General features: G+C 38.6%; 1 protein-coding gene across 9 annotated transcripts in view; it reads right to left on the reverse strand.

The window, feature by feature from the left end:
• Positions 1-16,648, reverse strand: part of LOC106053828 (S-adenosylhomocysteine hydrolase-like protein 1) — a 112,236-nt gene that overhangs the window by 20,870 nt on the left and 74,718 nt on the right. For 4 of the 9 annotated variants that reach the window (XM_056026393.1, XM_056026391.1, XM_056026390.1 and 1 more), the window contains 2 exons: positions 2,919-2,977; positions 331-418 (listed from right to left, as the gene is read on the reverse strand). In XM_056026393.1, the coding sequence (XP_055882368.1) occupies positions 331-418; positions 2,919-2,977 (147 nt within the window). Of the gene's footprint in view, positions 1-330; positions 419-2,918; positions 2,978-4,282; positions 4,595-5,520; positions 5,710-9,673; positions 9,868-12,704; positions 12,990-16,648 lie in introns of those variants that run through there. The other 5 variants (XM_056026386.1, XM_056026388.1, XM_056026387.1 and 2 more) reach the window with 5 other exon arrangements.

Consider the following 16,648-nt stretch of genomic DNA (forward strand, 5'->3'; position numbering starts at 1 on the left):
TATTTAATCAGATGCCCACCTCCCCCAAAACGTAGGTCTATAAATTACATTAATAATCAATATTAGGACAGGCGTGAATAAAGAACCACAATGCAAGTTAATTTTTTCTCTTTAACAAAGAACAAAAAACACATTGATCTATATCCCTACAGCCCTAACCCAAACCCAGACCAATTGGAAATGATAAAGAAGAGAACATCCAAGATATTCTGAGAGTTAAACACAACAGAAACATCAATCGATATCAACAACATCAAGCGAAAGGCTGATAACAGCTAACTGGGTTTAAACCCAGAAATACATCTAAAAAAAAAAAAAACAAGATCAAACCTTGCTCGGCGATTTCAATTTCCCTCCTGCCGAAAGCATTGTGTTCGATGTTTTTCACACAAAAGTCCGAAAATCCACGAGAATTTTTCTGAGGAGGAACAAGAAAAATTTCAAGGATTAAAAAAAAAATTAGGGGTTGGGATATGTGCTCTTACATAAATCCACCAAATCAAAGTAGTAGGGGCCTATTGAAACCTTGATGGAAATGAACTTCAAGCAGAAATCACAGATGCAATCAATTCAGACAGCGTTCTTTGAGATGGGATCTTAGTTTTAGACGTACAACTCATGATAGAAGACACTAACTGCCATGTGAATCAGTGAGTCATAAAACTTTTGTTATTGATAACAGGAATCATTGGGTTTCAACGAAAGGTAGTCACGCATGATTAGTTAGCTGGGTCAAAGACTTGAGAAAATAAGTTTAATGTAAATACAACAATACAAGTGTCATGTGACATGTGCATCCCAGTACTGTATAAGCATTTCCCTAGAGCTTTCCAGATACATTTCTATGTCTTATATACGTGCATAGAGATTCGACTAAATGTATATATATACTGTACATCCCAAGCATAAAAAAGAAAGCATTAAAATTATATATATGTATATAGTGTAACAATCACAAATATTAGAATGTGCAATTCTACTGTCTGAACTGAATGTATTTCCATCACTCTCCACACGTGCCAGTACCCTAAGAGATGCGGGACGTAACAAGTGAGAGTCAAATCTTACATTTCCCAAACGCAAGGATGCAATTCTAGAGCAAACATTATTGTTCTAAACATAAACTTGTTTTCACGATTTTTTTCTTGTTAGTTCAAAACATTTTCAACAAACACACGTTTTAAAGGTTCGTTTTACGTTTTGAAAAGAGGATCCCACTATAGCAACAGGTAAATCTAAGTACAACTATTAATAGCCTAAGTTGACTCACACTGTTACTAATAATAGAGAGAGAGAGAGACGTTTCAAAAGTGTGTTTCTATCGGAACTTCCAAACAACTAAAATAGACTTAGGTCAGCTGCTACCAGCTCAAATACTAGCCACAAAGTCTGCATATTTAGTAATGAGTTTCTGTGTTCAAGTCAATCCAAACAACTAAAATAGACTTAGGTCAGCTGCTACCAGCTCAAATACTAGCCACAAAGTCTGCATATTTAGTAATGAGTTTCTGTGTATAAGTCAATCCAAAGAAGATTACCGGAAAACATTTAAAGCTAGAATTGCAGTAGTGGCTAGTAACCGTAGGATTCTGATACTATGATATTTACATTCAATGCCTGGAGTCAACAATATTCTACTCAATAAATTGACGCTCGAATCGACTCCAAGGCAGGTGACGTTCGCGTTAAATCTCTGCCCGCGCCCACGCCACGGTCTTACATCTCTTTAATTCTCTTTGCAAGGTTTTCTAGTTTGTCTTGCCAAGCGAAGAGTACAGTTTCTGAACACGTCAAAGTGTAGGCACTTAGTGAAACACGATCCAAGCAGAACTTGAACTTTGTTAAAGTGAAAAGAAAACATTTATAGAGAAATTCAAGATTGCACTGCTTTAAATAAACCTAATTTGATAGGAACGCACAACCGCGGGGAATGTGGAATTGAGTCTCACAAGTTTGATGATGATATAAATGAATCAAACGTCCGGCCTACTTAAACTAGGGCTCGGCTGGGACTTAAGGACAAGTATGAAATAAATATTCGATACAATGTGTTTGATATGACGGGAAGTGACTGCTTACAGTCTCTGGACTAACTCTATAGATATAGTTGGCTAATAAGCAGCAATGTCGCTGAGATTTAAAAAAAAACAAAAGAAAACTATTTAGCGTAACATATTTGATTTCAGTTTTCTTGATTAGTTTATTTCATTATTCATTTCATTTAATCTCTTAGTGTTGTATTCAAAGACTTAGTATCACATTGAATAGGGATACCACATATGACGTCATTCTCCCACTCAAGGACATACTATTTATGTCTCGACCAATGGGGCGATGACGCAATGTGACGTTGTCTGCAGATTTTTGTTCGGTAGCTGAACCAGCAACAAAAGAGTGCTCGATGTCAAACCGTTATTGCTAGACTATTTCGGATTCTATTAAAAACAAAAAAAAAAACATGTTACTAGCCATGAAACATTTGAAGGAAACCTGTCCAGGAGACCAACTACTTGCACTAGCGGTGGTTACACGAGATATTTTTTTTTTGGCCATGGCATCATGGAAGTGACTTAAAATAGTTCATTCACTGTTGTTAACAGTATCCAACTTTTTTCCCTCTCAAAATAGCTGAATGTCAATCGAACACAGGTCTAACGCTAGCACTAATAAAACTACATACACTAATACAACTACATTACTAGATACACTAGCTAGATATACACATAGCAACTGATTCCAAAGATTTACTGTATACACTATAGGCGTGTGTGTGTGAACAGCTTTTAGGATAAAACGACATGGCAAGATGGAGGCACCCTTTCACAATCTGAGACTAGTCCACAATACATAACCAAGTATGGAAGAGTTCTAAAGAAGAGAGCTTGGAGTTCCTACAATAACGTCAGAGTGTCGCTTACCTGTGCTTTTTCTCTGGGACTAATGTCATCTTCTTCCGAGGAACTGCCAGTGTAGGAAGCTGTGGAACAAAGAGAAACATTGAATACACAGGGCATTGATTTATATAGATCAGTGATGCCCAACCTAATTCGGCCCGCGGGCCTTTATAATTTCCTACACTCGTCTCGCGGGCCACATGAACGAAATGAAATGAAATTGTTCTGAAAGTATTTCGGTAGAAACCTATGGATTTAATACTTAATTAATAGGTTATTTGACAATTATTATTTTTTTACGCGATAGACACTATCATTATATCTCTACTTAAATGTGAGCAACACCGGCACATTTTGTGGTCTCTTTTTAATAAATATTTCATGGATCCTCCAATATCTAAGCATGGTTTAACAATTTTTTTTCGCGGCTCAAACCTATAATGCCACCATATTAATTTTATAATGCTGTTTTTATGTAGTTGTTTTTTCAAACAGGCACACTTTCTTTATAAAATAAATATGTTGGCTTATTATCATGTTCATAAACACACAAATGTTAAAGATCATGGTACCAATCCATCAGAGAAAAAGTGAGGGCCCAAATGTAGGTAAAGATACATTTTTTCAACTTTTTTTTTTGTTTGGAAGGTAGATTTCTACACTTAGTGCCGACATTGCGGCGGGCCGGATGGAACCACGTCGCGGGCCGGTTATGGCCCGCGGGCCGTAGTTTGGGCATCACTGATATAGATAGATAAGTCAATACAGTTATGTAACTATTTGTTTTTGTTCTAAACTATACAGCTACTACAACTTGAGCTCGTCTTTATCACTAGCCAATGAAAACAACATTTGATTTCTACTGTAGTAAACTGAAACTAAAAGTTTCTATCAATACATTCAAGTCCAGAGTCACTTTCTGGTCTGTTTGGGTCACTTCTCTTGGTCTACTTTCCCCTTATAGCTACAGCTCTACAGGGCAGCGCACCAATAAATGTATTTAAATATATGTATTTCTATTAGACATCTAGACAACATTTGGACTACACTTGAGTAGTATGAATCTGATAAACCAAACGAGACATAAACACAAACAATTAATTTTAACAAATACGCACGTGATCTCTTAAAAACACTTAGGCCCTACACAGCATTGCCACACACAGACACACACAAAGAGAGAGAGAGAGAGAGAGAGAGAGAGAGAGAAATAATATCAAGACAGTGTTACTCAGACTGTATCTGATAGATTAATAGTAGTCTTAATTGACTCAATCTTCCCTCTCTTAGACAATGTCAACCAGAGAACAGAAACACACCAGCAGGGAATGTGTACAACACTTACACTGGGGAACAATCTAATCTACATTTTGCTTCAAATCACTTACATAAGGAGTCTGCGGTCCCGGTACTTATGGTGCTGGACCTCCTATCTAGGCTGTGTAGCTGAGAGGTCAGCTTCTTGTCCAGCTGGACGCTGTGGCGCTTGCGTCCAGCCCTGGCCCTGTAAGCCTCCTCGCCGGATTCGTCAAGCGAAGAGTTCATTTTCTCGGAATCGTGAAATTTCTCAAAGTTTTCACTGGAGCTCGGCTTGAAACTGAGAAGCTTCTTGGCTAACATTGTGAGACTGTACGTTCAAGTGTTAGGGTTTACCAGTCCTCTAGACGTAGTTCCTTAGCCGCTGTTTCACGCGCACCCGACTGGTATACGGAAGAAAAAATATATACACATCATAACATTGCGCTCGGAACCAATGTAAACAACCTTCGCGATCAGGGGCACATAATCAATATTTTGATCAATAATTTAGCCAAGTTACCTTCACATGAATCTATGTATACTATGCTAGGTAAGAACTGAGAAGCTACAAGTAGTCTATTTATAGACAACAAAATGGCACTAACTTGATATAGCATAGGCAAAACAATCGATAGTTTAAAAGAATATTCGCCAAGTGACATACTTCAGTAAACGCAAATCTGAAGTATGTGTCCATTGACTAGACGAATAATAACTAGACCTGCGATACAACAAGCTTATGTTTATAGACGTACTGCAAATAATAATAGTGTAACAATAGTGTAACGAGGCAGAGTTGAAAACAACCACAAAATGTACTAAAGATGTCAGAGGTAAGGCTAAGCCTGACAATAACAAAATGTACTAAAGATGTCAGAGGTAAGGCTAAGCCTGACAATAACAAAATGTACTAAAGATGTCAGAGGTAAGGCTAAGCCTGACAATAACAAAATGTACTAAAGATGTCATAGGTAAGGCTAAGCCTGACAATAACAAAATGTACTAAAGATGTCAGAGGTAAGGCTAAGCCTGACAATAACAAAATGTACTAAAGATGTCATAGGTAAGGCTAAGCCTGACAATAACAAAATGTACTAAAGATGTCAGAGGTAAGGCTAAGCCTGACAATAACAAAATGTACTAAAGATGTCAGAGGTAAGGCTAAGCCTGACAATAACAAAAGCCAGAGCGATAATGTAATCACGATCAAAGGAGAGTGACGGAGACGTGAAAAACAAGAGAACGAAAGATGTAGACAAGTTTGAATCGACAGGTAAAATTGGCACTTGTTACTTGACTTGACCCTACCACCTGCACAACACCTTACCGAGGTCAAATGGTGTTTTCAGTTACTATCCAAGTCATTTGTCACTCGTGAACACACACTTGAAGATGTAATGCTAAAGGAAATCTCGAATCCTCGAATGTCATGTAACACAATGGGATATGAAAACACCAGCAAGTAGGTTGAACTTGTTATCTCATGGCCTGAATCCTACCAAACTAACTGAATGACAGTACCATAACCTAGTTTCTCTAGTCACACATCAGTAGAGATGTTGTAGTGGGAAGTACACAACACACACACACACACATCTTCACACTTGAAACTATGATCAAGATTACAAAAGACCGGACAAGATGGAGAGAAAGTAGGGCGGAGTGAGTTTCTTCATTGGGGCGAGGTGTTAGAACCACAAGAGATAGTGTGCACATCATGCAAGGATCAAATATGGAACCTCAAACACACATCACACAAACACTTGCAAGGTTCAGATGTTTAATGAGAATTAGTATTTGTCGTAGACCAAACCACTGCAGGATAGCTGTAAATGAGTGTAAATGATCAAAACCCCTGCAAAATATCAGCGAATGATGAAATTTCGCGCAGGGTAGCAGCAAATGGTCAAACCCCTGAAGGATAGCAGCGAATGATCAAACTCCTTGCAGGATAGCAGCAAATGGTCAAACTCCTTGCACGATAGCAGCAAATGGTCAAAGCACGTGCAAGATAGCAGCAAATGGTCAAACTCCTTGCAGGATAGCAGCAAATGGTCAAACTCCTTGCAGGATAGCAGCAAATGGTCAAACTCCTTGTAGGATAGCAGCAAATGGTCTAACTCCTTGCATGATAGTAGCGAATGATCAAGCCTCCAGCATGCAACGAATGCTCTTGTCATAGTGCAGAGGATGATGTTAAAACTTCCTACAGTTTGGGTATGACTAAAAAGTTCAAATTAAGGACCATCGAGAGGACATCTCAAACCGCATCATCACACGAGGAGGCAGCACGTGCACAAGAGGACTCACATTTACGCTTTTTGTCTGTCACTATCAAACGATCTGTCCGTCCTCCAAATCCATTTCAAGACAAAACATAAACTAGTGTTCCTCTATCGTTTGGGTAAGTTAGTAAATCAAGACCAAACGTGACATGATCACACAAAAAAATTTGTCAAGAGCCAAAACAACTTTTACCCTAGAAAATCCAGGAATGTACTTGCACTGATGAATACGTATTTACTTTGACATCTGTCATGTCAGAACATCTGAATCTTCATAAGTATTCACGAATACATACAAGGACATCTGAGGCTTTCAGAAGTAAATCTAATAATTTTGAGAGTGCAAGTACATTCTACTAAAACAAAATTATAAAAATTTGGTATGGGGTTTCTTTGATTACATTATTACATTACATTATAATAGAGATTGCTGTGTTTTTTTTCCTTTAAATTAAAATTTCCTAAACATGAATGATGTTGTCAACCTCATCCTGTAATAGAAGGCTCAGGCGCGATTCAGTGCCAGCAATGTTGTCTTTCTTTCAGTAACTTAAGACAGTTAAACACTGGAACAGTAGGATTAAACAACAGTAATCCAAAGCCTCTATTGACGTTTTAGATAAACATACGCTCTTCTTGTGCATGTATAGTGTCATACTAAGCTTTATTAATAGCTTCCTTGCTATTGAACTGAAAAACCCCTACATACAGCAGCCTGTTAGTATTGAACTGTATTCTATAGGTAAACTGAGCTAAGAAAATTAATTAAAGAAGACTGCCAAACAATTTCTCACAGACATACACAAAATATGGCCATGTAAAGTGTCACCGACTATAAAACATGTCAATGTCAATAACTTGTAGGCTTATAAAACATGTCCATAGCAGTCTCTTGTAAACCTATAGACTTTTAGTCCAACATTGAAGAAATGTGTAACAAATTCTTGGAGTCTCTCAGTCTCAAAATACGTATGTCAACACGTGTACACTGAGGCAATGTTAATCTATTCTAGATTCACTTAATATATCGTATATCACAATGAGTGAGTTTCATAGTTACCATCGCAACGAAAAAAAAAAATAAAAAAAAAATAGAAATGTCTTCCTCTGACATTAGCTTCAAGGTTTGGGTAAAGTAACAAGAAAAGTAATTTAGTGGTTACTTGAACATCGCAAGGAGCTCACGCTAGGGGAGATGCGAAATGAAAAACCACACGCTTATGTGGATGAGAAATGGTAAAAAAAAAACTAAATTTACTAAACGTTGGTTCAGATTGCAAGCGCGCCACGAGCAATAAGAAAGTAACTCTAAACGAACAAGAGTTAAAGACAAGACCTAGTGCTTAAAAACACCAGGGCGAGTAGCAACAACAAAAAAATACATTTGTGATTGAGACAATTGAAAAAGAGAGCACACTTAAACTGAAGACAGCCATCTTGAAATGAGTTAATGGACAAAGTGACAAGAGTCTGCTGACTGGAGAGGAGCGAAGAGATGCAATGAGAGTCAAAATTGTAACTGAAATAGAATGAACTGAAACTAACGTCCTCATTGGATTTAGACGGGATTTATAATGCATTAGAAATAACTAACTACTATAGGTCTAATCATATAAATAAAATCTACGGTTTAAACATGAGATAATTAAAACACACCATTCCTACAGCCTACTAAAAGTGCTACAAGGATTGACCAACGCTCGCTATTTATTAAATAAAGATTACGTTCACATATTAGATACATGCAGGATGACAAGGAATGAAGGAGCGTAGAGATCAATCTTGAGATATATGTATCGATTGTCAAAAAATACAAATCACTTGACTGGACAAACGCCTATTTAAAGACCACCCCCCCTTTTTTTTTTAAATTCCGATTTCTGGTATGTGTTTTAAAAAGTAGAACTATCCTACTATTCGGGTCAGTGCAACCCACACATGACACAGAGCTAGAGATCGTCTCAAAACTAAAACATCCTGACTTGAAAAAAAAAAAGTACATTTATCGAACGGAACGATTCTATAGAGAGGACTGGCTGTACCCTAGTGTTTATTGAAACAAGAGGCCTGGCAGGGAGCCAAGAGCATGTTGGCCAGAACACTCAAAGAGACACAACGAGCCCTGAGACAAACTATTGGATTCCATTGGAGTCTGTGATAGAGTTCGAAATGTAAAGCATGATCTAGAACAATTACAACGATATAAGCCAAAAGGGACAGTGAGGACAATGAGTCTTAAGTACTATAAGATCAATAAATAAGAGTTTAGAGTTTTGAGTTTTTAGCACATCGGCACAATTTAGGCCATGTCGTGCCCGTAATCCTTGAAGGATTACTCTCCCTTCATATCACCAGAGCTAAATTCCATACAGTTAAATCATTAAAAGCAAGAAAAAAAATAGTACTTTCTACCAAATTAACGGACAAGATTCAAACTTCAGGTGATAGCGTTGATACTAAAGGAAGCATCACAACCAGCGATATTTTTTTAAAATAAGAGAATATCACTGACAATGAGAGTTACGAAAATAGTACAATTTTTGCACCAGTCAACACAAAGTTGGTATAACTTCCCAGAGGCCATTCTTGCCGAAATAACAATAACAATTTTCAGTCCTACATTAGAATGATACGTTATCAAATTCAATGTAAACATCGGCACACATTAGTCCGACAGAAATATGAAACACAGCCAAAGTTTTCTAACAAACCATGCTAATAAAATTTTTCAGGAAAGAAAAACACTCGGGGTATAAAGACTACGGCTTACTTATTCTACAGGTTACAAGTTTTGATTTCTCTCAATGGTTTCACTAGTAGATGTCTTCTCATAGGTCGCAGACCTATACAGACAGGACAGGATCAGATCCCATCCACATTTTGATTGACATTTTAAGGTACCTACATTACGTACTGAAAGAAATAAAACCATAAGACCTGAGCAAACTGCTCTGTTATTTCAAATAGAATTTATTAAATCTAATATCAAAGAAACAAATCAATAACTGCCTTGCAGAGTTTCAAAGATATCTTTTTTTTTCTTTCAGAAACACACAACTATCCATAATTTCTAGCTAGTTTTAAGAATGGCATGTTTCTACGCGAGTTCCAATCAGTAAGGTTTCCATGGAAACGCTTTCAAACGCCAATAGCGAAACAAAGACTTGTCACTGGTCCTAACACGCCTTTACTTACGTCACATGTAGGAAACATAAACAACACAAACTATATTAGAGTACACTCTCAATACTTTGTCTACTAACAACTAATCAAGTGGGTCCAACTCAGGTATTCCTCCACACAAAACTTTTTGTCTTCCCACCCCCAGACAGGTAGATCTAGGTACGGACAGGTAGATCTAGGTAAGTCCGGAAGGCGAGCCAAGTCCTGGGATAAACGTCCCTGTGCCAGAGGAAACGAAGATCGGTGCCTGAAGGAGGTCGCTGGTATCAGAAGAAAAAAAAAGACTATGGATCTATATATAGAACGGCGCTCTCGAGAGCTCCAACTAGAGAAGGCCTGAAGGTACGAAATCATAAATACACAAAAAAAAAATTAAATAAAAAAACAACAACTGAGCACCGAATAGTTTGGAAGTAGGCCAAGTCTATTTTAAGACTGCTAGTGGTGAGCAAGCGTTGGTTTGTTGGTAAACATTCGACTCTAGGGCTAGTTGAGATCTATCAGATCCAGAAAGAGATCATTTGAATATGTTTGATTTCAGTGCATTGTTAGGCGTGAGATATTTTTTCCGGGAGTTATCCTAAAAAAAGATTGATCAACCAACAAAACGTGTACAGCATCAACACAGACTCTAGGAAGGACTGGAATAAAACACACACACACAAATAATGTCCTCCTAAATTGATAACTCGTTCTATGAAACTATTTTCCAAGTCGAGAAAGAAAGTTTCCAAGCTTGACACTATCCATTCCAATTGAAACTGTTAAACGAAATGCTAAATACAATGAGCTGACAGGTGCTTTACAGTATTGATTGGGTCCCCTACCACTACAACAATAACACACTACTAGTCCATGTAGTGCAATGTAGTGAAGGATGCTTCATGAGAACAACAGTTTAGTGGCACATGTCAAAGGTCATGTATTTGTTGTTTTTTTTTAAACTATTGAAATGTCTCGGATAAACGAAAGACCGTTACATGGTATCTCACGGGACTGTCCCGGCTGCTTCCAAGTATCTAGAGTTCCATTCACGTCAGTGTAGGTTACAAAACACCAGCATCTTCAAATAACAGCAAGAGTTAGGATAAGAAGTAAGATTTTGATTTTGATTTTAGGCACATCGGCACAATTTAGGCCATGTCATAAGAAGTAAGAGTCGAGCTCCTATGAGCAGACGAAGACATCCAGATCGAAGCTACTTCAAGATGGTATTTCAATACGGAAATAATTGACACTATTGCTAAAGCTACAATGTTATTGATTTATCGTATTATTTGATCAGCAGAGGAGAAAGACACCAACGAAAGAGAGAAACAAAGAACAGCGGGATTTAAGAACACAAGAAAAAAGAGAGAAAACACAGAGAAAACACAGAGAGAGAATACACAGAGAGAGAGAGAAAATAACAGTTCAAAGTGACAGGGAAGGACAACTGACAAAGTGAAGTGTGTGCGTGTGTGTGTGAGAGAGAGAGAGAGAGAGTGTGTGTGTGAACGTGAGACAGAAAGAAAAAAAGTAAAGCTAAAAAAAGGGTGGGGGGAGCGGATAGACAACGGAGCAGAAAGAATGAACTAGAGACAAACTATACTGTTTAAGAAACAGAAGTTATAAAAAAAAAAAAGAAGATAATTTCAATATGTAGGCTGTGAGAGTGGGTCAAATCTGAATAAAACGGAGGAAAAACTGGGATAGAAGAAGAAAGCTAGAAGGACACTCGTGTCCAGTCAGAGAATCGATGTCTGAGTATTGACTATCGGAGACGGCTGTATCAGAGCTACAGCTAGATTTAGATGTATTAGCCTGGAACCATTGTCTTAAAGTAGACATTCTCGTTCTCCTTCGATGCCCCCTCCCCCCCCCCCCGAACAGACTTATTTCTAGGTGTCACTCACCAACAAACACACAACACTCGCCAAAATACACACCACAATCAATCACATACACACCACACTTCGCTATTTTTTTTCCCAAACTATTGATCGCAACAGACAAAATATATCTCGAGAAATACCTGAAAGGTCAGGTGACGACAATGATAAATTACTGAAAAGTTTTTGAGTAACCAGCCTGAACAAACAAATAAGTCAAGAAACAAAGAGAATTTAAAAAAAAAAGAGAAAAGAATACAGGTGTCTAATTGCGCACTAGTCAATGTACTGTCGGATCAAAACAACAAGACGCCCAAGTGTATATTTATAAGAACCCTGTCATCTATAGCCCAGGGTTGAACTTAACAAATACATCGTTCTGATCAGACGATAGTCTCCAGGTACAGTCCCCATAGTTTACAGCGCATCCTCTTCCTATACTCCTCTTATTAGATATTACACAGACATATACAAAGACATTGATATAAATCACGTAACGAATCTCCATTACCGAACAAAACGACAAGCTACGCCATTACATATAACTCAATAATGGAGAGATCAATACTTTGGGTACAGGAAAAGGTCACAAGAGTACACTTCTGAAATTCATCCTCAGCTCTACTACACCCTGGCTACGAGAATACATTGATTTCTGGTGCGTTCAACAGCATGTGAACATTAGTACTTAGAACAGTACTTGATAAAACACCTCAAAGTGACCAAAGTCATAGCATGAATACAATGTACAGATACATATATTTGTAAAGAAATAATATAAAATATCCATTGTTGAAGCAATACTGAAGAAAACATTTTACATTATCTTAAAGAAGAGTCCCACGAATGCAGCCAATGGTATAGCTATTGTCCACCATTACAAAGAAATATATAAATATTTTTATCGATGTATCGAATATAGTGGATATGTCATCAAGCTAGCCGGATTAGTTAACATCTTTTTAACGTCCAGCTATCTGCGATATTCCATAGAGCCGGCAAGACTGACCAACATCGAAGCGATAAGATTCGTCGAAATCAATAAACAATCGCGTCGGTTCAGTCGGTGAGACCAACATCAATATAGATCTACAATCGAGCCGGTGAGATGAACCAATATAGCATAGAGCCAGATATTTAACAATACGAAAACTCTAACTCTAATATTTTACCATCGTCATGAATAGACCAAATACTATCAGATCGTAAATAGGCACTCAAAAAATCTCGAACACTATGTTATCCGAATGTTATTGTCCACACAGCCTGCTCATAACAAACCATCCTAGTGATGGGAACACAATAGAACGACTTGGTATCTAAATCCTGAATTATTATTTTAAGCACGCACGCGGGAATCAGCACACCAGGAACACGAGCACACTCAGGGCGAAACTAAATATAGCCCGTGTTATGTTTACGGTCCACGACGAGTGATGGAAACCACTTGACCAGCGACCACCAGTTGCACGGGATCAAGTTTAACCTTCAGATGCCAATGATTCCAATACCATAACAGACGAATAACCAAGAGAGGAGCCGCTGTCTCCTCCGCTAGGGCGCTCAGATTCCGCCACAGAGGACAACAGGCACCCAGCGGAACATCACAGACGCGACGTGTAACCAAGTAAAAATAGTCGAGGGAACTTTTAAATACGATTTGGGAGGAGGGGGAAAAAGTGAGGAGGTAGAAATAAAAAAGGAGTGAGTGAATGGAAGGGAGGATAGATGGAAAAGGGGAGGGAGGGAGAGAGAGAGAGAGCGAGAGAGTACTGGCATAAAGAACTAACACGAAGCCATGAGGAAAAAGAAGAGGAGTGGGGAGTGAGTAATGAATGCGTGTGAATTGTGTTGGGTGAGAGAGAAAGACGGAGTAGACAGAAGCACACACCTACCAATCGATTGATAGGCGGGGGGGGGGTGGAGGTGTTTAAACCCAAGGAAGAGAGATAAAACGCGTCATACAAATTAGGTGGTTAGCTTATTGGGTACATTCCCCGTGAACAAATCCAAGAGATCATGTCCCTACACATGTAAACAAACATTTCAACAATATAACGTACAGACAATCCTGTCAAGTCAGTTCAATATGCATTCGATACGAAAATAAGAATCAAGTCAGACGGACTAGGAACTGACGTGGACTTCAATCTTCTGGACGATTCCATCAGTTGAACCTGTAGAACACACGAGTCAGTTTCCAACACAACACTGGCTCTATGTACAAATCGGAAGTGAGATCAATACACTTCTCGTACGAATGGGAAAGAAGGGGGGGGGGATTGATCGAGCCGCATCTATAACTTAGCATTTGGTGTGTGTGTCCATGTTCGATACTTGCTGAACAATGCGAGAAGCACTCTTACAACCACTGCTCTCTTTTCCTGTTTAAATAAATACTAAAAAGAGAGATAGGGAGAAACCTATCCAATACATTTTTAATTGATTTGCATGCAAGAATGCTCGAAAGCAGAACAGACTCAACATCATCAATCATGTCCAGCACAAGTGTTATAAGTGTTATCCTGTGTCCTGCACAAGGATCATCCTATACCAAGCCGAATGCTCATTTCATGTCCAGCGTGCGCTAATGGAGAAGATATGGAATCAGGGAAACACGGACTGCGAGCCATATCTGCTCTTCAGAGTTCAATCATTAGAAAAAAAAATTCTAGCTAAACTGGCTAACGTAGGTATCAAGATTGGACAGACAAGACACAATATAGAAACATTTTTTTTTCCCTCCGATGGGTCATCTATGCAGCTAAAAAGACACGATGTCCCTATTTCCAGCACGACTTTCAGAAGCTATGAAGTACAAACTATAAACAACCTTCCTCCCTCCAAACGAATCAGACGTGTGGGGACTAACAACAGACTTCAGATGGTCAATTACTTCCTAAGTACACGAGTTATGGCCTACTTGGCACCAATCCTACAGGATGGTAAAGGATGAAGGTTTCTGATGCTGATCCCGGGTAAAAGCTTCCACAGTCCAGAGCGCAAAGCCCGCGACCATCCGGCCAACTGGTCCACTGATCAAAGATTTGGATTTTAAAAAAAGGCTATTTGATAGTGGCCACAAATCAACAGCACCGCCACGAAACAAATCAATAATCTATACACCAAGCTCTACTAATGAGAGATGCATGCTTTGGTTAGATGAGGAAACAGAATAAAACGTAAGAGGGTGTGTGTGTGTGGGGTGGGGGGGTTAGCCAGAAAACTCAGAGCGAACTCAACACTAAGAAACTTAAAAGCCACCATGGCCACATGTCAACGAAATGGGAGCTTCAATCACACAAGCCTCCCACCTCAAGGACAGAGAGTCAAAGGAGGGTGATGGAGTGACGTGTAGTGGGGAAGGGGGGGGGGAGATGACGGGGTAGTTGGGTTGTAGCTGTGGAGTCGTTGCTGGATAAAAGTGATCAATACATTTGTCAAACTTCGTCCTGTGATTGGAACTTCTATTGTTTTTGAAAGCAAGATCGATGACGTCTACTCGTCTAGGCTTGCTAATTAAGACGTTGGTTCAAGAGTTTGTCCAAAGCCATTAAATCCTTTTACTTTTAGGTTTAATACTGTGAAATTGCAGGTCAAATGGTTTAAACCAGTGGTTCTTAAATCGGGACCTATAGTTAATTCTATATTTTAAAAAAACAACAACAAAAAAAACCTACCAATTATGTATTTAAAATTGATAAAAGTAATACGGACGTATTGATTGAGAGACTCAACAAATGTCCAGTCCAAGTACTTTGATATTTCCAGCACACCAAGACACGGAAATGTACTTCACGTGATTAAAAAACAAAACGCAAAACCAGACGAAACAAACAATTTATTGAATCTGACTTACTCAGATCAACGAAGTTAATCTCTAAATTACTAACTCAAATAAATTAATCAAGCCCTGAATAGATCTGATTTCAATATTGTACGACAGATTGTAGAAAGTAACTCTCAAAGTAAATAGATGTAGGTCCAAGTCCAGATTGACTCGACAGTCTACTTGTTGACTTCAAGGAGAATGTTGAGATATGAGAAAGTGTCAATAGTTAGTTCCATCGCTGAATTCTAAGTACTTAATCTAAGGTCAGAGCTAGAGCTAAGTCACAAACAAACAAACAAACACAAACAAATTAAGATAAAAGAATGCCTTGCAGACCTTGCTAGGGCAGATGATGTAAAACTCACCATTTTCCATGTTGTCACCCCTAAGCTAATAAATTCCAGTCTTGATCGTGAGTCAGTAATTAAAATTAAGAGATTAAGGATGGGGAAAGAAAGTGAAATGCCCCCGCCACTTTCACTCCAAAAGGTCCAAAGATGCAAAAACAGGCGAATAAGTCAAGAATAGGGGTGTCACCCGTGAGCGCTATAAAGATCAACTCAGGCACCATTTCGTCTTTACTGGCTTAGGGGAACGCAGCTGTTGGAGACCTTTCATAAATGCCTCGGGACACACATCGGAGACCCGAAGAAAAAAAACTTTGTTGAAGACAGGTGCAGTAGACAGATGTAAAACTGAAATAAACTCCCAGCGGACAACGGCTTTGTCTGCATCAGAGGTGGAAAAAATTTGCAGGTCGCAAGAGGTTTGCATAATCATGTGAAGCACTGCACTCATCCTTAATCTTCAGAATCGAAGACATTGTCATCATTATTATTAAATCAAGAAACAAATTAGGCTCTTCGTTTTAGGTTTAACAGACAACAGCACTCTTGTGAGTCTCCTCAGCCATATATACATGTATAGTAGATGGACTTTATCACCAGTCATTATGAAATGTAGAAATAAACAGATTGTTTTCGTTTTTTTTTTCTCTCCCTTGAGTTTGGGTTTTAAATCAATGAACATTACATTACAGTTGGTCGAGACTCAAGACCCTTCGTTGAAGGTCGACCTAGATGCTAGCCGGGATGGCTGAATTTCATAGGATGAATTTTTTCTTGACCCTTTACAGAACAATTAGATCAATTAGATAGTCATTATATGACATTAGTTAGGCCAGGTTCACATCTAACTTTTTCATTTTCACCTATCCCTTGGTCTGCTGGACCGCTGGAGCACCACCCAAGATCTGTCAACCTTCTTTCTGCATTAATCTCTGTC

This window comes from Biomphalaria glabrata, chromosome 4 (assembly GCF_947242115.1).
Source record: "Biomphalaria glabrata chromosome 4, xgBioGlab47.1, whole genome shotgun sequence".
Lineage (NCBI taxonomy): Eukaryota > Metazoa > Mollusca > Gastropoda > Planorbidae > Biomphalaria > Biomphalaria glabrata.